This window comes from Epargyreus clarus, unplaced genomic scaffold, assembly GCF_041222505.1.
Source record: "Epargyreus clarus isolate Ecla_fem2 unplaced genomic scaffold, WU_Ecla_fem_2.2 ptg000012l, whole genome shotgun sequence".
NCBI lineage: Eukaryota > Metazoa > Arthropoda > Insecta > Lepidoptera > Hesperiidae > Epargyreus > Epargyreus clarus.
In genome coordinates, this window is record NW_027332220.1 from 2,197,201 (window position 1) to 2,221,874 (window position 24,674).

General features: G+C 41.2%; 2 protein-coding genes across 2 annotated transcripts; one reads left to right on the top strand and one right to left on the bottom strand.

The window, feature by feature from the left end:
* The first annotated feature begins 350 nt into the window (after window positions 1-350).
* LOC140746092 (RRP12-like protein) lies at window positions 351-18,985 on the top strand. The gene is made up of 20 exons (XM_073078094.1): window positions 351-562; window positions 914-1,163; window positions 1,563-1,689; window positions 2,673-2,972; window positions 3,292-3,375; window positions 3,783-3,935; window positions 4,632-4,867; window positions 6,561-6,675; window positions 7,996-8,160; window positions 8,647-9,294; window positions 9,744-10,030; window positions 10,529-10,714; window positions 10,940-11,112; window positions 12,615-12,826; window positions 13,490-13,746; window positions 14,409-14,623; window positions 15,495-15,659; window positions 16,118-16,247; window positions 16,767-16,907; window positions 17,672-18,985. Exons 1-20 carry the CDS (start codon window positions 427-429, stop codon window positions 17,757-17,759), a joined length of 4,068 nt encoding a protein of 1,355 aa, XP_072934195.1. The 5' UTR covers window positions 351-426; the 3' UTR covers window positions 17,760-18,985.
* Window positions 18,986-21,094: 2,109 nt separating this feature from the next.
* Window positions 21,095-24,329, bottom strand: LOC140746093 (uncharacterized). The gene has a single exon (XM_073078095.1). The coding sequence runs from the start codon at window positions 23,809-23,811 to the stop codon at window positions 22,117-22,119; it is 1,695 nt and encodes a 564-aa protein (XP_072934196.1). The 5' UTR covers window positions 23,812-24,329; the 3' UTR covers window positions 21,095-22,116.
* Window positions 24,330-24,674: the final 345 nt, after the last annotated feature.

Here is a 24,674-nt window from a genome sequence, read left to right on the forward strand (position 1 = left end):
TTATTATCTACCTACGCTGATCATTAACTTGAGTACGATTACAAAAAATATTAAAATCTTTTAAACAAATAGCTATTTTTACGAATAATCAACGCAATAATAATAAGTGACAATATTAGAATAAATGGAATTATATAATATGACAACGTCAATATTTGAAATCGGTTACTTTATTTAAAGTTAGCGTATCATAGTACGCACACTAGTGATATATCTACGATTTTAAAGATGATGCTTATCACAAAGATCGATTATTAAAACAAAAATATTGTTGTAATGTACTTTATCTGTGACACTCTCTTTGTTATCGGTAAAAAAATGTCTTTGAATTCAATGTCAGAAATCAGCCGTCAATGTCAGTGACACTTCAAAACACACGTGGTTGTGTCATGTTTTGAAACGAGCTGAGTGTGATATTTAACGAAAATGGGGAAATTTCGATCCAAAATAAAAGGCACTACAAAGGGAAAGAGATGGCAGAAAGGGCAGTCATCGAACTCCAACCCGAAGATACAAAAATACAGAGAAATGGCCAAGTCCCGGTTTTTTCAAGAGAACCTCGGTATTTAAGCACATTTTATGTTATACTTCCTTTTTACCACATCATCATCACAACTGACTATTTATCATATCATACAGTTATATAATTAATGGATTATTCTTATAAAAACATGATTTAAAAATATCTGCAAAAGTTATAACCTTGATGCACCTAATTCTCATAGTTGCAGAGTTATTATATTATTATTATCCACTTGTCAGTTATGTCCGCTTATTAAACGACTTTCCTCTTGATGGCTAGCAATCCTCCGTGCAGTTTCCTTACTGTTTCTATCATCTTTCTAAAATCATACTAATACTACTAAAAACTTGAATACAAACTACAAATGAATAATGATATTTTCCATTGTAGGCAATTCCGGGTTAACCCAGCAGGCTATGTTGAAACACGACGCAATGATGACATACAGTCACAGCACAGCCAAGCCCAAATCAGCTGCGGAGAATGAGCTGACCATCGCCAAGGAGTTTGAGAGCATGTCAATGAAATCTGGAGAGGATTCCGACACTGAGTACACGGGGACTATGAGGTCTGGAACCTTTAGGACATTCCAGACCTTTGCTTCGGATTGGAGTCAATGTTCAAATGTCAGCTTTAGCAAGTAAGTAAAAGTGTTATAAATATCTTAAACTGGTTCCTTTAAAATAATATTAATTACAAAATTATGAGTATACAGTATTCTGCATACATTCTAACATAATTCCAAAAATAGTTAAAAAGTCATAATTAGAAAAACTCCCTTATTTATTTATTTCCATTTAATCCAGACATAGTTCATAATTTGTTAGTATTTACATTGTACTTAAAAACCTATGTAAGTAATATTTATCATAATTAAAAAAATAATAAAGTGAACAATAAATCTAGAACCATTTTCTGCGCGACATTCCCACAGAGGTCATATGCACATTATTCCAGTGACTCGTAATTGGGATGTTGACCTTCTGACCATAAGGAACAAGGATCTATTTAGATTTCACAGATTGGTGTCTTTTCACAGGTTGCTTAGCAAATTTGACTCAAACAATGCCTTGCACAAGGAAATGCTGGCTGTCCTGGCAGCTGTCACTGAGGTCATCAAGGAGCAGGGGGGAAAGGAGTCCACTACTGAATATTTTGCTGCCCTTGTATGTTATTCATTATTAAAATTTATTAGTACAGAGACATTGATAACAAAGTTATTTAGATTAGAGTGTTATTCATAAATTATTGATGTATTTAGGGGCAGGAAGGGGTATAAAAAATTAGATATGCTATGAGAAGTGGCAAAAAGTTATCAGATTTGTGAAATCACATGCAATTTAAAATATTACAAACTTTTATTTAGTTTCACCTGTCCCGGTGTTTATAATGAAATCTTGCAAGCTATATTTCACCCATTTCCCAGTGTGCGATTGAGTTAAAACTTGGCATGTATCTTTTTAAAAAAAAATGTGAGCCGTCACGGGACGCCTGGCAGATGTGAAACATCGACATTATTTTGTAAAAGTAATATGCAGAGAAGAACATATTGTGATATGAATTATATATGTCATAATGATAAAATAAAATATTACGATTTTTTTCCAGATAACGATGACTATTTATTGAATAGACATTTATTTTCATTAAATACAAAAATTTACGAATTTATTTCAAATCGTGACTACTTAATTCGTTTAATCAGTGACTTCGGTAATAGTTATTGCGCATGGCGACGCGTCGCCACACCGTACACACTACTGCATATAGACTGTATATATATACCATCGTATAGCGTGGCCACGGCATGCGTCGCCACGCCAGAAATCGGTTTTACGTGCGGCTATAGATGTTTCACATCAAAAATTAAATGTCAAATAAAGACAGTGATATTGTGATATTTAAATATTGATATGTAATTTGATTGAATGGTGATATATTCCTTTTTGGTGACGTCATTTTTGGATATTGTATAAATATTTTCACAGAGAATATCACTAAAATGTAACGAAGTAAATGGAGAGGGTAGAAAAATGTTGTATAGTCAATTTTAAAACGCCATTTATACATAGTGTATCCCTATTGTGTATTGTTTTAGTGTACAAACTTTGTTCGGAATTTTTTAATTTAAATCTCATTATTCTTATAGATGGAAACCTTGAAATCATCTGAAGGAGAGGACAGTCTAGTGGCAACCCTATCTCTCTTATCAATGGGCATCAAATCCGTACCACAAGCAGTACTAAGGAAGCAATTCTCCGACTCTGCCACCATATTCCTGGATATTCTAGAGAAGAATGCACAAACTGAGAATGGGGCGTTATTGAGAAGTGTGATCGGTTGTCTGTCCGTGCTGTTGAGGGCACAGGAGTATGCTTTATGGGGTGATTCGTCAACGATGAAGGTGTTCGACTCTGTGCTCGCTTTTTCTTTGCATTCCAAGCCCAAGGTAAGTTTTTAAGAAACACATTCCCTGTTATAAATACTCGTAGAGGTAATCAATAATTTTGCAGTTCCCCCGATGTTAAGTCCTTGAGCTATGAATATCATAGCTCGAATTTCAAGTAGGTCTCTGATAGACCACTTTAGGTCAATCAGATCCATAACCATTTTAAAATAGAACAGAAATTATTCATGAAGTTAATCAAAGATCTATTACTACCTTTGAGGAGTCAGGTAAATATTATATTATATTAGCAAGTCATTGTTGCCAACTACTCAATGTTTGTGATTAAACATATTTATCTTATTTTTAAATGTTGTTTTAGGTTCGGAAATCTGCACAACATGCGATAATGGCCATCCTAAGAGGAAGTTGCTTCATGATACCGTCTGATGATGAGAAGATCAAGGTGAATATTACGTTTAGTAGGCTCTAATCTGGCTCGAAGGACCAAGTTTCTGAAAATTAAATTAGTTAATATTTCTGCACTACTTAACAATTTTAATTTTAACTGAAGATTTTTTTGTTAACCAAATCCTATGAACACTTAACCAAGTAAAAATTTGTGATCAATTAACCAATTTATATAAATTATATATTATATAAACATAATGGCAGAATATTCTGCCATTATGTTTAAGCATTATTCAAGTATCTATAATAGGTGCACTGGGGCTAAAAAATATTATTAATATTTTATCCTCTACATACAATGTTGATAGCAACTCCTATGTTTTCTGAAATGACCCTTACATCATTCTGTTATATTGCTAGTGAATATATAAGAGTTAGGTCTTATAACTCAATATGTTTTAGCCACCAAAACTGCATCCAGCGTCGAATCGCGTGGCGGAGTACAGTCTCTCGCAAATTAAACCAGAGGCACTTCTGTCTGGCCATCGACCGGTGCTGCACACTCTGACCATGCTGCGGGATGTACTGCCGGTCTTCAGTAAGGAGTATATTAAGGTAATTAAATACATAGTTAATTCAGAATAGAGGATTATTATCATAACAATAAAATTTGATTCCTCTAAAATATAGCCTATGTTGCACCCATAATAAGACGAACTTAACTATACATTGTGTGTTAAAATCCATTAGTCATTTAGGCTGTAGGGCCTCCCAAGAAATAGGACACACATACATACATTCATTCTAAAAATACTGCCCTCTAAAGTTGGGTAAATAGCACACAATTAGAAATGTATATATGCCCCAAACCTAATTGATTAAGTACATAGATAAAAGGATCATTCTCCTCTAAGTTGTATTTATGTAGTGAGGTGGAGGCATGTCATGGATGGATCTGGATGGATAAAATATCTTTAACTTTATTATTAACTTCTATAATAACTCGATATACCTGGGCTCTAGTCCAAGTGAAGTTAAATGCACACTCAACGGTTGCTGGAACACGACTAACTACGATTTAACATAACAGAACGCGCCGCGCGGCGTTACAAAGACTTAGGGCGTGGCTAAGCGGCCTTTCGGCACCCGTTTCTCCGTGCGATATGCCAAGGGACTATTATGTAGAGGCCCTATTCTGTAGTGCGTTACACTTCTTTTTTATTAGAACTTTGCTGAAATGCTACCACATAACTACACATTGGTAGCAGACTGTTGTGAAATTGTTTATCGATTTTCACATGTTATTTCCAGACGATATCAGAATCGATCCTGTCCCTGATGACGCACAACAACGTGTACATAAAGACATGCTGCCTGCACACATTACACGCGTTACTATCGGCGCCGCGGGACTCCAGCAATCTGCCTGCTGGACTTGCAGCTCAGCTCACCCGGGCCTTACTAGCTGCTAGGCCCCCGGCCAATGACACTGGACAAGTGCTGGCCTGGGCGGCTGTGCTGCAGCAGGGATACGGATGTCTTGCCAAGTGAGTGGGTTTTACTGTCTTTGGGTTGGCTTCAAGTCTCATTAGTGTGGTCGTGGGGTATGTCTGTCCGTAAGCCTTGCTGTCGGCGCCGCGGGACTCCAGCAATCTGCCTGCTGGACTTGCAGCTCAGCTCACCCGGGCGTTACTAGCTGCTAGACCCCCGGCCAATGACACTGGACAAGTGCTGGCCTGGGCGGCTGTGCTGCAGCAGGGATACGGATGTCTTGCCAAGTGAGTGGGTTTTACTGTCTTTGGGTTGGCTTCAAGTCTCATTAGTGTGGTCGTGGGGTATGTCTGTCCGTAAGCCTTGCTGTCGGCGCCGCGGGACTCCAGCAATCTGCCTGCTGGACTTGCAGCTCAGCTCACCCGGGCGTTACTAGCTGCTAGACCCCCGGCCAATGACACTGGACAAGTGCTGGCCTGGGCGGCTGTGCTGCAGCAGGGATACGGATGTCTTGCCAAGTGAGTGGGTTTTACTGTCTTTGGGTTGGCTTCAAGTCTCATTAGTGTGGTCGTGGGGTATGTCTGTCCGTAAGCCTTGCTGTCGGCGCCGCGGGACTCCAGCAATCTGCCTGCTGGACTTGCAGCTCAGCTCACCCGGGCGTTACTAGCTGCTAGACCCCCGGCCAATGACACTGGACAAGTGCTGGCCTGGGCGGCTGTGCTGCAGCAGGGATACGGATGTCTTGCCAAGTGAGTGGGTTTTACTGTCTTTGGGTTGGCTTCAAGTCTCATTAGTGTGGTCGTGGGGTATGTCTGTCCGTAAGCCTTGCTGTCGGCGCCGCGGGACTCCAGCAATCTGCCTGCTGGACTTGCAGCTCAGCTCACCCGGGCGTTACTAGCTGCTAGACCCCCGGCCAATGACACTGGACAAGTGCTGGCCTGGGCGGCTGTGCTGCAGCAGGGTTACGGATGTCTCGCCAAGTGAGTGGGTACTGTCTTTGGGTTGGCTTCAAGTCTTATTAGTGTGGTCGTTGGGTATGTATACCTATCACGGTAGTCGGTGCTGCGTGACGCCAGCAAACTGCCTTCTGGACTGGCAGCTCAGCTCACCCGGGCCTTACTAGCTGCTAGGCCCCCCGCCAATGACACTGGACAACTGTTGGCCTGGGCGGCTGTGCTACAACAGGGATACGGATGTCTTGCCAAGTAAGTTTTGTTGTATCTAGTGTATATATAGGGTCTCTTTCCACTATAAAGCCGCGAAGTCCTCCCCATATCTTCGGTGGGTGTCGAAAAAGTCGGCTGAGGAAGCCTGTGCAGAAACCATTCATGCAATACATGTGCAGTTTATAAACATAATATATGGCTTATTTTTTGTTATTTTTTATAACGTGCATAACGTGCACAGTTCAAAATATGTAGAATCGCATCATATCAAATTGGGGTGATACGATGATATTATTATATTTTATTTTATTTCATTGTATCATTTTATTTTTAGGTTTATAAGACATATATTATTTATTTCTATGTACAATGTTATCTCAATATGAATTTACACCAAGAAGATCTCCGGCATAAGTAATATCCATATCCATAAAACAATACTGTAGTCTGTACATAAAATGAAACAGAATCATTTATTAAAAATATGAAATTAACAATTGCATAAAATCAATTCGTCTTACAAAAATAAAACTTTTCACCAGAAATATGCAAGGTAGCTAAGGATATAATGTTTGTGTCCCAGTTTGGATTTGAACCTGTGCACGCCGAACCTGCCCACGTTTGTGAACATCTGCGTGTCGGAGCTGTGGCTCTCGGACGTCGGGGACGTCAACTCCGCCGCCACCAACGCCCTGAAGGTACACCATCATCATTCACTAGCCAACTCAAGTTAGATATAAAATGAGACAAAACATGACAAGACCTACAGTAGCGTACAGTCTGCGCCAAACTGCTAGTCCGCTCTGAAGTTGTTGCGACCAGGTGACGCCCTACAATTTGCTATGGCGGCGCGATTCATTTCTATATTCAGAGCGGACTAGCAGTTTTAACTATACCTGTTGACCCTCTATTAAATGGTATTCAGATATACTCAAAAACTTCTGAGATAAAAGCGCTTCAAAATACAAAAACTTTACAATGGCATACGTAAATAATGACATTTCGTTTAATAAATGAAAGCAACAATTACAATGTAAAAGTAAAATAAAAAAATATAATGTAATCTTAAGAAGCAATGTAGCATTGTTTTAAATGGTGTTGACAATATTGGTGTAAATAAAAATGTTTTATTGGCATGTCTAAGAGATCTAACAACAGTTATATAGTTCAGTAACTTCGTATAAATAATAAAAAAAAAATCTAACTACTCAAGAACTAAACTCAAGTGGCTTCCAATCCAACTTCGCCGGAATATGCATATCTGCACTTTACTGCGTGTTGTTCAGTCCCAATACTCCTACCTATTTAAAAGATCGTTTTCAGTACCTTCACCTTACTCATGATCACTGTCTTCGTTCCTCCATAAATCTCTCCCTTCAAACTCCTTCTCATACTACCTCCTTCTTCAAAAAAACCTTTGTGGAATAAACTACCTCTCCATATACGTCGTGCTAAATCGCTTGATACGTTTAAAAATGAAGTTATGAAATTTTATTCTAATCAATAACTTTCCTTCTTCCTGTCGTCATTTGCATGAGATATTATGATCCATTTCTTCTATCAATATTTATTCTCTTATGTGCTTGACTTTATTCGTCTGTGCTTGTTTCTGTTTTTTTTTTCTTTCTTGTTGTTTGATTTATCATTGTGTACTATATTAATGCTTAGCGATAAGGCCGCCTATTGCATACGATTAACTATATAATTGTATATCATGTTCTGTTGAAGTGTGCAATAAAGAATATCTATCTATCTATCTATCTATCTCAAAGGTATGTGAAGTCTACCAATACACACTTGGCCAGCGCGGTGGACTCTGGCCTAATCCTTCTCATTATGAGAGGAGACCCGTGCCCAGCAGTGGGACAGTAATGGGTTGATGATGATGAACTTCATACAAGTCACATAAAAAGAACATTGATGATGAATATAATCATCATGAGCATACTGACGATAATGTTAATCATAGTCATGGTAATATTGAACATGGTGATGATGACAGAATTCTACCCCCACAGGCCATTCTTCTAGACTGCGTGAAGCCAGCAATAGAGTCGGAGGAGTGCCTCGTGAAGCACAAGTCTCACATCGACAATATTTTCAAGACCATCGGCACCGGATTGGACAACCCCTTCAATCGGGCCATCAAACATGTGATACTGACTATAGCTGTGTGTTTCGAGGTACGTATAATTTGTTTTTTAATTCAGTGATAGTCTAGTGGTTTAAAACTGAGCCTATGTTGTTGGAGTCCCTGCTTCGCATATCAGGCATCTTAAGTAGCTCCGGGCGTTTTAAATTTCAGGATTAACTTTTTTGAAAGTTAAGTAAATATTAGAAATAATTTATTATTTGCTTTAACGGTTAAAGAAAACGTAATCAAAATTCGATTACTCTGAATAAAAATGATTGTATTCAGCTATAGGGCAGATGTGGGTTGGCGAAGAGACGCATATATGAGGAATTTTAATTTGTCCTAAAAAGCACTCCAATAATATATGAACTTGCTTGCTCATTTGATATTTCAATTTCGTAAAAGACGTCTAAAAGTCACTTACCCTGAGACTTCCACAAAACAATATGTATTTTATTTACAAAATGTATTTATTTACATTTACAGATGTGCGTGTTTACATTTTACAAATAGGCGTGTATTTTACATTTTACAGATAGGCAACGAAAAAGTGACATACGCTCTAGGACCGTTGCTCAGGAAACTGATAGAACGTCGCGAGAGCCACAACTTCTTCAACGAGAAGGAAGTCGAATACGCCACTGGATGCGCCATTAAGGCCCTTGGACCCGAGTTCGTACTCAGTATCATACCTATCCGAGATGGACCTAATGTTAACTTGGACCGGAGCTGGCTGTTACCGGTCCTACGTGAAAGAATAACGCATTCGAATCTTAAATTCTTCGCGACGGAAATATTAGAAATGGCGACGTTTTGTAGGAAGAAGTCACGTGATCTCGCTCAATTGAACGATACGCCCGGATCTCATACGTACGATCTTCTGTGCAACCAACTATGGGCGTTGCTACCAAGCTTCTGCAACTACCCGCGGGATATCAAGGAGAACTTTAAGTCCCTAGCAAGGGTTTTGGGTACCGTACTGAAGGATAATCCTGAATTTAGGTTGTCGGTGATGCAAGCGTTACGGAAGCTTATATCTTGCTCGATGGGGAATGAGGAGGATAGGGCGGAATTAGGGAGATTTGCGAAGAATTATCTACCGATTTTGCTGAATATATACATGTCGCCGGTTAAAGGTAGCGGCGCGTTGGGACAACGGCTGGCGGCGCTGGAGACCATACAGGTAATAAACATTAACTTTGTTTAGTATCTATACTTTAAATAATATTCTAGAAGGTTCAAAAAGTGTAATAACAAAAATACTGTTTGGATAATACAACTATTTATCCACTTCATAATATTGAATAATTCAACAAGGCACACACACTCATTAGAGGCGTTTAAACATAAGCCCTTAAAAGAATGATCGAACTTCAGCAGAAAAGCAATTTGATTTGTAACTGATTTTATATACTCATTTATTACTTCAGTTCAATGTGGTGGCTAAGATACCAATATCCTATGTTTTTGTAATATTCTTTTATTGTAACTTAGTAACATTCATATTTTTACAATGTGTAGGTTGTTTCACACAATTTATACAAGTCTTTCAAGAAAACTATTGTATATTAGTATAGAACCACAAAGTAATAATCTTAGTACCTTAAGCTAAAATACCCAAATTTCAAACAGGCATACCTGTCAATAAGCGATCAATCCTTACGCGAGGAGCTCTTCACGAACGCTCTCCAGCAACTGGAGACCTCTCAGGACAACCACTTCCAACGGGAGGCTATCCTGGACGTGATCAGATTGTTAGTCCTCCATCAGAATAGTGATCAGATCAGCAGCCTCTTCGAGAGGTGGATCTTCCCGCTCTGTGAGACAGTGCTGGAGGATCCGAAGAAGTTCAAGAAGGCCAAGAAGAATGTTAAGGGTGCGGAAGGGATGGAAGTTACTGAAGAGGAGAAGGGATTAAGGTAAATGTAGCTTTTAACACGTTTTTTTACTTAAAGTGGTAAATGAGAAATATATTACAAATGAAAACATGCTTCCTGCTGACATTTTTAGGAGAATAATTGTACCATCGTAGAAATGGAAGACGTTCTGTAATTACACAGAAGGAAATACAGAACAACAGTTACGTATGATATTTTTATATCATACTTTAGTGTTTAGTACAATTGTAATTGTAATAATAACAGCCTATCGAAATATGTTTAACCAACTGCAAAGGATAATATTTTTTCGAGCGTATGTATGTAACTATGTATGTAGGTATATCTCGTTATTTGGCACGCCCTAAAGCACAAACGGTTTACGGATTTTAACATATTATGAGGTGTCTTTGGATTGGTCTAAATAACAGACCTACAGGTATGTTTTGTTCCCAAAATACAGGTCTAAATGTAGGAGTAACATAGCTTATATTTTTCAATAGTCTTTTTTATAATAATTGTAAGTATTTCTCCGATTAGATACAAGGACAAAGCTCGGTTGATAGAGATGGAGCACAAGAAAGCGTACCGCATCCTGGAGGAGATCTTCAAGAGTACGAGCGACAGTTGCAAGCAGTTCCTGCTCGACAACCACAAGAAGATCAAGAAGCTGCTCATTAGCTCGTTGAACAAGGTCGCTGATAGCAGCAAGGCGGCTAGGTTAAGGTTAGTATTTCCTATATGGGTGGTGGACAAAACGGTGTGGTCTGAAGTAGTGCCAGCTCCATATGTTTCATTGTATTAAATTTGACATTGTAAAAATGTGTTTTTTAACGAAACACCTTGTGAAGTGGCGGTAGTTGTATTTACATTCAAAAAGTGCTCTGTAAAGAATCTATTTTGAATATGTTTTTTTATTTGATTTGGTTTGCAACTGTGTATCATTTCCAGGTGTATAGAACACCTGATCAACTCGACACAGAACCTGAACGCTGAGAGCAAGTTACTGAAGAGCGCTGTGGCGGAGTCTGTGGTGTGCACGAAGGACATCAACTCTAAGTGTAGGCAGTGCGCGTTTAACGTCATCAACACCGTTGGGAACGTGCTGAAGACTAGTGAAGGGGGTAAGCTTTATAATTATGAATTGTAGTAGTTACATACACAGGGCCAGATTTAAGGGAGGCAACCGGGGCGTCAGCCTCGGGGCCTCCACAAAAGAGGGGCCCCCACAATAAAGACGTCGGATTTTTTCTTTTAATTCCGACTAGTAAACACTAGTAAAAATAAAAAAAAAATCTTTTCCTTTGATATTTTTTTCGCTGTTTTACCTTTATCTACAGTACTTTGTACAAACATGAATACTAGTAGAATCTACCTGCGTTTCACAATAAAATATTTATTGAAAAACTCAACTGAAAAAATTGTTCATTTTATTCGGAAAATAATTTGGGGTCAGGGGGCCTTCACTTCTTTGTTACCCCATGGCCTCTAGATCTCTAAATCCGGCCCTGTACATACAGTAATACCTCGGACTTAAACGATTGGTGGGACCGAGTGATAACCGCGTAAGTCGGGGTATGCATGTATATACCATCGTATGGTATGATTTCGAATGTTTTGTCTTGTTGTCTTTGTGTTGACTTCGCGCAATAAATAAAAAAGTTTACATGAATAATTGTAGGGTTAGTAAGTTTATTTTTTATAATCGGGAATTGCGGGACACTCAAACCATAGGAGAATCGACGAGATTTAAACCATAGGAGAGATATAAACCATAGGAGATCGCGTAACTCCGAATTCGCGTAATTGGGGTATTACTGTATTTATTTTTGTCCGTCTGTTTGACAGCTAAATGTCCTCGCCCACTATTATCCTGCTATCAGTATTTCTTAAAAAATATAAATATGGTTAACTTTGATGCCTTTATTCACCGGATGGCAGGTGCACATGAGCATTATTAATTAACCTCGAAGAAAATAAATCAAATCTAACATGACATCGGCCACATACACATTGCAGTTGTAAATATATTAGAACACACACTTGAAAACGGAGGACAGCAGTTTTTCCCCTGTTATTCAGAAATATGTGATATAATATGAAAGTAGCAAATGGGGATGTAGGCCACCATGATGACAAGTAGCTACTGCGGCTAGTGGCAGCATACGACCAAAAGATTATGTGGGCAAAAAAAGACTTGATGTGACGGACAACAGTGACGGACTAAGGTCGTCGGATACCAGAGCGGAAAGTGAAATGAAGGTCTTGGGTCAAAAAGTTAATGATGGGTTCATTCAGGCGACCATCTTTTTCCGTTGACCACTAAATGCGCGAGGCCCCATGGACCTACAGGCGCGTCTGACTGCCGCCCATGTATATCTGTTACCAACCTCAAATAAGTTTAGTTTTCTACCTGAAGTCAACCACAGATGCATTGCTACCCCTTAGAACTAAGTTGCAATACTTTGGATGTATACAAGTATATCTCCCTTCCACACACTTCAAATTGAACACAGCAGCGCATAACACAAAAAAAAAAATATACCGGCCGTATTCATAACCACCTCCTTTTTGAGTCGGTTAATAAGACAGAAATAAACCTTTAAAACCTCTCCTCTATCACCAGGTATGCAAGCCTTCATAGACATGCTCCTCACGGGCTTATCAGCGCCCTTGCCCCGCATCACCAGCGCCACTCTCCGTGCATTGGCCTCAGTACTGTTCAACCTGTCCGAGGACATGGGCCTGCAAACCGTCCAGGGTTTACTGGAGACAGTGGCGCAGGAGATGCTCAAGAACAATAGAGAGATCGTAGCGGCGGCGTTGAGTTTTCTTAAGGTTATTGTTTTTATAACATAGGAGTGGCACGAGCATGCAGTTCACCTGATGGTAAGTGGCTACTGCCTATGGACATCTGTAATCAACCTCAGATAGGATATTCCTAACTGAGGACGGCCAGAGATGCGCCGCTATCCCTAAGGACTAAGCTGGAATGTCTCGGAAAAGTACGTCTCCCTTACCGCACTCTTCAACTAGAACACATTAGCGCTTAACACTGCTGTTATGAGGCAGGAATAGGTGTGGCCGTGGTGCCACCGGATAAAGGGTTCTACCACAAACACAGTATTAACTTAAAAATTAACGGCTACTTTGTCACGTAGTCACACACTCTTGTCACATATCATGTATCACATCCTTTTCATCCTCAATCAAGTAAATATTAAAATAATTATTTAGATAAGTGTAGTGAATGTGAATACTTGTTTACTTGTCTATAGTATAATAATGTGTACACAAGAATTTTTGGTTAATAAAATGTAGTCTGTCTGTACAAAGTTATTATAAAAGTGAATTAGCAAAACAGTTTTTGATTGAATTTAAAGTTAGAAGCTTTTACTTAAAAGTAGTTGTTATCTATTAAATATTTAGGAGTTTTACGACATAACTAAAACTGTTAATGAAATTGAATCCAGGATTTAAAATCATCTTAAATTAATCCAGGTATATACAAAGGTTCTACCAACTGACGTGTTAGCGGGCAGTCTGCCTCTTATCTTCAAAACCCTATCCTCAATGTCTGATGACTGCAAGAGGCACTCCCGCCTCGAGATCGGATACTTTCTCAGCCGCATGATAAGGAAGTATGGTGCTGATACCGTAGAGAAACTCATACCTAGAGAAGACGAGGTCATGCTGAGAAGACTGAGGAATATACGGAAGATGGATAACAGGAAGAAGCGGCAGAAGGAGAGTCAGAAGTAAGGATTTTTTTAGTTACTTTACGTTTGACTTTTTTTATTTAATATAAAAATAAGTTACCTGTAAAATCTTAAAATTACATATTGGATGTAACTACAACACACATTAACTCATAGTGTAGTAGCATTGTACAATATACAATATACTCATATTGGTATATTGTCCTGGCATTGTTTAATTCATGACGGATGAATATTTAGAATACTTTTTTCCCATTTGGCTACTGCTGAATATGGATATGATTTACAAAGGGGTTGTTTTTGTATTCACGCTTGATTGCACGTAGTGTTAAATAGCTTTGTAGCAAAATACTGTTGTCTGTTTCTTGGAAGTATTTATGGCAACAAGGTTCGAATTCGCCCCAATGCGAAAGCTTTCGTGAGAATGGGTGAGAAATGAGAAGGTAACTTCACTGTTCTCCTCCAGTCTGGAGTTGGAATTGTTCTGGAAGTTGAAATTAGGATACAATCAAAAAACAGTTAAAATTTTATATTTTGGCCGGGTTTAAGGCCACAAAAGTTATGATTAAATTGAAAATATCATTCATTCTTAATCCAGCCCGTCCGAAACGAACATCGTTTAATGCACCAGAGTAAGAAATGTCCGAATCTTCTTGTATACTAGGAATTCTATATTTCTCATCATATTACTCCCATTTCAGAGAGCAAGAATCAGATTCGGACACAGAGTTCGCGGTGAAGGGCACGTCGAAGACCCTGGAGGACATCCTGAGGGACTCCGACTCGGAGATGGAGCACCTCGAGGAGGAGCGGCCAAGGGTCAAGGCGAGGAAGGGCAGGAACCGCGCCTGGATACAGGATGACCCGGAGAACATTGTTGATCTGGCTGACGTCTCCTCCGCTAGGAAGATTACTGGTAATCTACATTTTTAATAGCTATGTAGTGTGGGTTAAGCTGCCCTTTGAGGATTGGTTCGAGAAAAAAAAATCCTATTAGGAGAAAATTGACGACCCGCGTGGCGGAGCGGTCACAGAGAGGTCCAGGTTCAATCCTCGGTCAGACAGATATTTGAATGATGAATTTAGGTATCTGTTGTGGGTGTGGGTGTTTGTGTCGTCGTCTTTGTGTGTGTCCATGGCACCCACGTTACAGGGAATCCTAGTGTGGGGTTGTGAGTGTAGAAAGCGTTTAAATAAAAATATACGTATTATGCATATTGCATATGTGATATAAAAAAATTGGTGTAAAAAGGTTCTTCTAAAGTAACTAAATATTTGTTTAAAGTGTAAGAAAATGTATATTTATGTAATTTAATTAAGCAGCCTTTGGAAAATAACGCCTTGAACGTAATTTTAAATGGGTTGGCATAAACAAAGTAACAAAGTCTTATGAGGATTATTACTATTATTACAAAACAGCTGTAATTTATGAATTTTGCTCTATACTTTAAAGTAACAATATAAATATACTATACAATTGGGCCCCGGATAGCAATAAGGACCCAGCAGCTCAAAAAATATCTTATTTTCAAGGCGATATAGTCCGCTCTGAAGTTGTTGCAAGCAGGTGTAGTCATACAATTTGCTATGGCGACGCGATTTATTACCATATTCAGAATGGACTAGCATTTTTACGCGGACTATATCAACATTATTTATTTATTAATTTTCAAATCAACGGTTTCGCAGATTTAATTAGATACTCCTCATACATACATATTTCACTAAAATCAGTTTAACCCTTTCAAAGTGACTGTAATTATATTTTTTTTTCTATTCTCGCGTAGCAACCGATCCAAGCAAAAAGAAGATAGCAGAAGATACGCCCAAGAAGAAGGACGGCGGGTTCAGGACGGCTCCGGACGGCAGGCTGATCATCTCGGAGGAAGACTTCCAAGATGACGAGGAGCCAAGGCCCAGTGGGGACGTGGACACCGATACCGATGATACTGGTTAGTTGGAATTATATTAGGATTTATTGCTTTTGTCCATGTAGTTCCGGGACTAGAATAGGGCTACGGCATCCCCTGCTTGTCATAGGAGGCGACTAAAAGGGGGCTTCCGGGGTTGCGGGCGGCAAGAGTGGGAGCTCGAACCGCCCGGCCAGCGGCCCCGGGAAGGACGGCGGTACGTGTGGTCGCATAGCGTCGTGTACGACACCGTGTACATTTTGAAGGTTTCCCCCTCGATAAGAAAAAAAAAGTATTTATTGCTTTCATCTATCTTTTTATACAACTTAAATACACGCGTATAATTCACCAAATAATGCAGTCAAACGCCGCGCACAAATACTTCAATTCTTATTTTTATCAAACCCATATAAACGCTATCAGACAGTCAGTGCCAAGAAAAATACAATACCAGTAGATGTAAATGAAAGTTATAAAACGTATTAATATAATTTCCGCAGACGACGAAGGTGCGAAACCCTCGAAGCTGGTGAAGACTGGTGGAAAGCGCAAATACGACGACATCCTCAGCATCCGCAGCGGCTCCACTCGCGGCACCGCCTACCGCGCGGGCGGGAAGGGCATCCACAGGTACTGACTACCGCACTATCAACCGTTAACTAAGTTTTTATTTGTATTGTAGAAGTAGCCAACGAGTATGGTGATCACGTGGTATTAAAGTTTGAAGGTGAAGTTTGAGGTATGAAGGTGGTAGAACCTTTTGTGGTTCGACTCCGGCGGCACCACCACCACACCTATTTCTACCCAATAACAGCGCTGCTGTGTTCCGGTTTGAAGGGTGTGGCATGGGAGACAGAATTTTCCGAGGCGTTCCAGCTTAATCCTCAGGGGTAGCGGCGTATTTATGTGATAGTGTTGCCTGTGGAGACGAAACATGACCTCATTTAAAACTATAAAATAAAATTAATAACTATTATACATATTTTTATTTACTTATTCTAACAACAACTGAATGGTTTAATCAATGAATGAAAGGATTAGTGTCGGCTGCCTGTATTCTTGTTTCAAGATGATGCAAAAATGATTTAATGCAGAAACCGAGTTTACTTCCATAAATGTACCAGATTATGTACTAATTATTTATTTCAGACCGCTTGGTTCCGCTGCGTCTGTAGCCTCTACGGTCGCCGCGGACTATAAGTCGAAGAAAGCCAAGGGGGATATCAAGAAGAAGGGCAAACACGACCCTTACGCCTACCTACCCTTGTCTAGGAAGAATCTTAACAAAAGGTAAATCTATCATAGTAATAAGGTTTGGGAATATATTTATTTTTGTTTTCTCCTAGCAGACTAAGATTTTGCGAGCCCCCAAGCACAGCTTAATTAGCTAAAAAATAGGTCGCCGGAATTGTATTTGATGACGAATAAGTCATTGAGACATTTGTAATTTTGTAAAATTAAATAAACTTTTTAGACTGGGGGCCTCCATTGAACTTTCAATAATATATTTATACTAGTGGTGCCCGCGGCTTCGCCCGCATTTTAAAGAAATAATATGACATACATAAAACGGAAAATTTGTACCTCCATTGGAAAAACAGTGGTGCATCTGTCGAAAATTGGTCTTACCAACTCCCAAACCCTCGTGGGCTCTTGGACAACAACTTTGCTAAAGATCATCACTTGATCAAATGCATAGTTTCCGATTCTATAACTACTTACGAATTAAAAATTAATTAAAAAAATCTTTTCCCACGGACTAAATTGTGAATCTAAACCATTCTCAAGTCCTCTTGAACACACACAACAAACTTCATCGAAATCAGTCCAGTCGTTTAGGAGGAGTTCAAAGTTCAAATTTAAAACAAATTCTCCATTTAATAAGAGTTTTTAAGGTTGCGCGCGACAGGAAAAGGCCCAGAGCCCGGCTCACTCTTAGCCAGTTTTTATTGACCTATATATTGTAAAACATACTAAAGTAAAGTAAAGTATAGTACATAAATATTTAATGATGTTTATCAAACAAGTTTTTTAATTAATATTTTTATTTTCAGGAAAAAAGCAGTCACTTCGAAACAGTTCAAGGGTATTGTCAAATCAAAAACGAAAGGTGTTAAAATTAAAAGTAAAAAAACTAAGTAGTTCTATACAAAAATATTGCTGTGTACTGTAGTTTCAAACTTATTCATTTTCTGACCTTATGAAAGCACTATAATAGAACATAATCAAATGATTATGTGTCTGTCTATTTGTCTCTAGTTTTGAAAATAATCTTGGAATTGATGCAATTCTAACGAAAAAATAGAGAACTTTACGGGGAGATACGAAATTAAAAAAAGTATATATTTATAAGTAAAATAAGTTACTTTTTTATTTTGAAATTATGTAGAGTTCGATAGAATTAAAAATTATGGGAAATGCACTAATCTACTAATCACATATCGATCGATACCTTAATACGCAAATCAGCCAACTCCACTTTTTGCCAAAATGTTTTTTTTAGTTATTTTGATAGTAAATGGCGTTGAACGAAATCAAAACAATAAAAAAAAAACATTTTGAGATAAATGTGGAGTTGGCTGATTTGCGAATTAAGGTATCGATATTATCATAAAGTAGTGAGGAGGTTTGATTGTAGAATGGTTGACTATGGTAAAGCCTGTTTCATCATTGACCCATTACTGTCCTACTGTTGGACTAGAATCTTCTTACAGAATAAGGGTTTAAGCACACAACGCTGGGCAAATTAGTAATCAACACTTCACACAGGCCTAAAATCATTATTAATTATGAAGATCATAAGATTCATATGGACATTGACAATATTTTCTTTCACCGTTAAAACAAGTTATAATTCCTAATAGACGTGTAGCTTTAAATTAGGATTGTTATATTAAAGTGCATATAAATGGAACCTTGGGCAAATTGAACCTTTGACGACTCGCGTGGCGGAGCGGTCACCATATCTGTCAGACGCGCAAAGGGTTCGATCCCCGGCCAGAGAGATATCTGAATGATGATTTCAAAATTGTTCTGGGTCTGGGTGTTTGTGTATTCGTCTTTGTGTGTGTCCATGGCACCCACAGTACAGGGAATCCTAGTGTGGGTCTGTGAGTGTCGAAAACGTTTATCTAGATAGGGGGCAGATTTTCGTACTAATGGGCTACCATCAGTACCATACACTTGTTTAATATTGCTCCTGTGTCCTTGAAATAACATTTATTCGTGTGATTAAAGTATTTTAAAAAAAAAAATCGTGCCTTTTGAATTAAATGCTTAAATAAAAAAATCTTTATAAACCCTGGATGGTGTGATAACGCTATAAGTTATTTATGTGATAGACGTTAGAATAAATTGTCATGAAATTATATGTTTTTTATTTCTAATAATTTTGAAGGTGTAGAACCCTTTGTGGTTAAACTCCAGCGGCACCTCCGCCACACCTATTTCTGCCTCATAACAGTAATGTTAAACGCTGCTGTGTTCTGGTAAAAAGATGATGGTATGATTAGGGAGACCTACTTTTCCGAGGCGTTCCAGCTTAGTCCTCAGGGGTAGCGGCGCATCTGTGGCCGACCTCGGGTAGGAATATCTAATCCCTGCTGTTATGAGGCAGAATAGTCCGCCACTGGGTTGATTACCAATGTTTGATATCATCTCTGCATCATTACAACAACAAAACAAAATAGCATCTTTATACAGCTGTGAATTTTTTATAGGTAATGGTACTGTATCAGCTAGCGAACTAACATTCTACCACGATCACACTATTAAATGCGAATAGTCCTCTGTACCCACTATGATCTAAACACGTTTTTATTAGCACCTTTTCCTTGTCACGCTTGTTTCCTGGACACATGTCCAACAATAGGGAAAATACCCAAGTAACGAAATCCTTAACGTAACATTATTGTCCTATGTAATAGCGCGAAGGAGTCGCGTTTTGCAGGGTTCGCCGACTACGAATAGGACCTACTAAGGAGACACATCAGACGTCAGTCTTCACAGACCCACTGGTGAGTCTGCTTGGTGGGTACTGGGAGAAAAAGTGGACTATTCTCTTACTAGACTTTTCCCTGTGAGCGCAATTTTGACTGCTTGTTCAGTTGCGGAGGAGTTTTGCGGTCATCCTTCTTTGAGGTGTGATGTTGGACGGCGAATTAAATCTTACTTACTGACATAACTCTTAAAATTAGCATGTTAAAGTAGCCAGATAAGTACATCGCTTAGAGAACCGATGGGGATGAATGGCTCTCGAGTGGCATCCAGGATTAGGCAAAAGAAGCATAGATTGCACCCTGATACCAATTTGGCGGCCTATGATCAACAGTAAACTGATGTATGGATAGTTGAAGGCACCAGCCTTTTGAGTTTAATAGCATAGTCTTCAGGTGTTCTAGCAAGTGTAGCCCATTGTAAGCGCGCTCGTAAATAAAATCACGCCAACTGGAACACAAACCTGCCCAAGGTCTACCTCAACAACAAAACTCCTACACAATGATGACATGTTATATGTCTTGTCATTACCGTGAAGTAGGGGGCCTTACCGTAAATTATACAGCGTGTTGCAATTAGCACGCAAATAAGGCTCTTGATGTAGGATTCTTTCATGTCAATGCTAAATCGAGGTTAAATGCTAATCGAATATATTCATCTCGCAGAGGATTTTAGGCTTTATCTTTGTTTATAAATTAGTTCAACCAGATTTTAGTTTTCACTATACGAACAAAGTGGTCCTCAATTCTCAGATATCAATTATTGAAATAGTCCGGGTTTCGAAGCCCGGAATTATCCATTTGGGTAGCCAACATGCTTACCACTATGTTGGCAGCCACTCACAATATATTTATTGGTTGGACTGTACGCTCGTATAGCATAATAAAAATCAAATTGAATTATGTTACTACATACTCCTTACGTACAAGGCTTTGATGTCAGGCGCCACACAGTCTGGATGTAACCCTTGGGCACTAAGCAGATATACTTACACAAGGAGATCCTTTGTCGTGAGAAGCTACGCTGCGGCCGAGTATATGTAGGACATCTATCCGATTTGGGGTTGAATACAGATTAGGGAAAGCAATGTCCGTTGAAGATCCCGGAGTCCTCTATGCAGCGCCGAGGACGGCCACCGGGGGAGGGGGGTTTAGTGCGGTAAGAGTCCCACAGAACCCTGTCGCTCCCACGGCTCCGGGTACCTTTTGAAGATTTGCATCTCGTTAACAAAAAAAGGGAAAACAATGCACCATAGAATGTATTCCAGTAATTGTAATCTTAGCTTGGATTTGATTTTGGTATCCATGGGAGGAATGGGCGGCAGTAAAGACTAATTATAGTAAACTTGATGAAAAATGAATTATACTTTTGTTCATTTAACATTTAACAAAAAAATCGAAAGGGGAGTCGGTTGCTTAATCTTATTTCTGTGGTCCACACAAAAATCGCGAACCGAAGCGTTGTAAATAAATAAAAATGAAAACCCTTAATAAATTCTTTTTAATGCAAATAGTAGTTATCAATCTTTTTATTTCGATAAAGCTAGTTTTGTTGATGTATAATTGCGTGTGGATTTTTTTGTTCTATAGGCAGCTAGCGGCTGTCTGAATCTCATATATTTTAGTCTTAAAACATAAGTTACAACATACATTACTGCACTGTAGAAATTATAAACAAATGTAAAATTTGATTAACAATAACGCTTGCGAAATGAACACGATAGTGGTTAATAATAAACAATTAATTCTTTAATTTCGCCAGTCTTGCGCCCAATCGTAAAGCAGATCAACTATCTTAAAAATGAAAGGCAGTTTCACAATTTTAACCGACGCTAGTAATATATTATGTAGTTTGTTTTCGAAAACATTGCGAGGCTAAAAATTCGAAGCTTGGCACAACTTCAGTGAGCGGCGGGACCAATCGCCATCATTTCTCAAGCGCACACTGTATCCAAATATTTCTCATTGAAATATGTTACCCACACGACTGCACTCACAGCTTTCCGTGAGAACATCTCCCGGTTAACAAAATTATCGGTGAATTAAACGTTTCAGTTACTGAGGTATCTTCACGAGAGGCGATTCTCTATTACGGATAGACTTACACTTTAATAGTATTTATATTTTTACATGGAAATTTTCATCACATTGAACATTAATCCTAGGCCATTTCTCAATATCCATTTCAGTATCAACAATGAGTTACGTCATCTCCAAAAAATACAACCATTCCCTGCACGATCTACTGCCGACTTCGCGTCCGCGCCGGCGTCTCCGGCGGCGATCCGTTTCAGAAAGATTCTTATAAATAATATACAAAACAATACAAACATTAGTTCATATCCGACGACAAAGATTGAGATTTAACATTACCCCGACGTCCTCGTCGGCGACGAAACCCGCGATCCTACAACATTCACAACGAGCGCCGGTCGATTCGATTCCTTACACAAAAATAAATATACAATCAGGTGGCTACACGTCACACGTCACGTCGAGTCCGTTCAGCACTTCTCGTCGGCGAGCAGCGGGTCCAGCGAGAAGCCGAGGTCCAGCACCGCGGCCGGCCGCTTGCCCTTCAGCCGCGCCTTGCCGCCCGCGTGCCCGTTGAGCCGCGCCTCGCCCGCGAACAGCTCGCTCAGCGTCGCCTGCACGCCGCCGCGGCACGTCACCACCAGCCGCCGCAGCTCCGGCCGCGCCGCCCGCCCCGCCGCCCGCCCCGCCCCGCCGCCGCCCGCGCCCGCCTCCGCCTTGCACGGCCGCGCCAGCGACGACTTGATGTTGCCGCGCACCGTCGCGTACCGCTTGCCCAGCGCCACCGCGCCGCCCGCGTGCGACGCGTTGAACGTGCACAGCGCCAGCGGCCGCGGGCACGCCGGGTACCAGCACACGCCGTCGGGCGGCTCCGCCTCGGGCTCCTCGGCGGGCGGCTGGCTCAGCAGCGCCGTGATGCCCGACGTGTCCGGCAGCACCGAGTCGGGGTCCTCGTCGCCGAGCAGGCTCGCGTAGATGTCGTCCACGCGCTGGTCGTCCGCGAGCCCGTTGAGCGCGCCGAGGTCGACGGGCGGCAGCGACGGCAGCGGCGGCGGCGGCGGCTGGTGCGCCGCCTCGCGCGCGGCGCGGTGCTCGGCCAGCAGCGTGTCGAAGGGCTTGGCGCGGCCCTCCACGCCGCGCCGCAGCGACAGTGCGTGCGCCTTACAAGTCAGCGAGCGCGTGCACGGCTTCGGGTTCTCGGCCGTCGTGACGCCGCAGTGCTTGTTGGGGTCGTACTCTCGGAGGTTGAACTTCGGTTTGCCCTTTCTGGACGTCCTCGTGGAGGGCGTCGCCGGTTTTAAAGCTTGCACGTTGAGGGTGTTGCCGTCCATGGCGGGCAGCGAGGCGGGAGAGGCGTCCGGGGCGAACTGCAGGCCGGCCAGGTCCGCCTCCTGGATCGAGGTGTACCCGGCCATCGGTGGGTCCACGGGGGCATACGGATCCGGATTTTGTATCGGGTCGGCTACCGTGGGAAAATTTATCTCCTGCATGTCGATGTCCCGGATTATGTTTTTCCAATCTGCCGCATTAGTGATATCGTCCGCACTCCGGATGCCCTCCGAGTTCATTATTGCAAAAATATCATCGGTCAGATTCTCACCGAGGGGCAAGTCCTCGGGGTCCTGGATGCTGACTACGGGCAAGTCCCCCGTTTCTACGCTGACCTGCAGCTCGGCGTGCGCGGTGCCGTCGTCCAGGTACTGCAGGTCGGGCGGCGGCACGCGCGGCGGCGTGGGCGGCGGCGGCGGCGGCGCTTCGGGCGGGGGCGGCGGCGGCGGCGGCTCCTTCTTGGGGCGACTGCGGCCGGGCGCCGTCTTGGGCTTGACCGCGGGCGCGGGCGGCGGCGGCGGCAGCAGCGGCTCCGTGGCCGAGTGCGCCTCCAGGAGGTGGCGGTAGGCGGCGCTGCACTTGACGACGACGCCGCACATGTGGCACACGGCGGCGTCGAGCGTGTCCATCTGCGGCAGCAGGCCGTGCAGGCTCATGGCGTCGCAGCGCAGACGGTTGAGGCCGGCGCGGCGGCGGCGCGCGCGCTCGGGCTTGCCGGCCTCGTCGTCGCGCCGCGGCGAGCGGTACCCGATCTCGCTGATCCACAGGTCCCACGGCTTCTCGTTGCACTTCACCGGACTCACCGTCTTCGCCGGGAACGGGAAGTCGCCGGACATGGTTCGGCGTTTGCGGGCGTTGCGGGCGAAAGGGGCTCCTGACGAGCTCACGGGAGTCCGGCCATCGCGATCGCCTCGCTCCGTGATAGGTTATTATCCCATTTCTGCCCGTGGTTGGCTCGTGGAGCGCAGCGTCCGGCTCACATCGTAGCTCCCCGGCTGGCTGCGGGACTCGCGCGCGCCGCGCTCGCCGTGTTTTGGTCGTGTCGACTTTTATATTTACTACAGATGATCTATCTCACTGACAGCTGATTATGCAGGTTGTAAGTTTTTCTCGAGCACGGAACACTTCCATCTGTACGCTGTCCTTTCTAAATCACTTCTCGTGTCCCGATTGATAGAAACTGTGTTTGTTGTCTTAATTTTAATTTATATTGTGATTCCTGCGCGACAAAAATCGAAATTTTCGATTCGATTGGTTGTGATTGTGATTTACTACAGAAAGCATCAACACTTTTTTGAGTATTTGTAATAAAGTAAAGACAGAGTCTGAAATTTTCTAATCTATGGTCATTCATTCGCAGATTGTGAGTGACGTGACAAGGCTAAGGGCTATCCCGTTGCCAGCCTACTATTGAATTATTAATGTTGTTAATATTAATGATAACTAATTTAACGATAATGATACTCAGTTCTTTTCAGAATAAACTGTCTTTATTTAATTATTTTAATATACGAAAAAGTTAATAATTTACAAGGCTAAAGAAAATTGTAAATCAGTATATTTATGACAATTATATACATAGATATTCTAATGAAAGTTTGATCGTTGTAGTACATATATGTCTGAAGCCGAGACATTCTATAAAATATATCATTTATATTTATTAAATTAAAAATTAAGTTTATGAAATTAAGGTTAA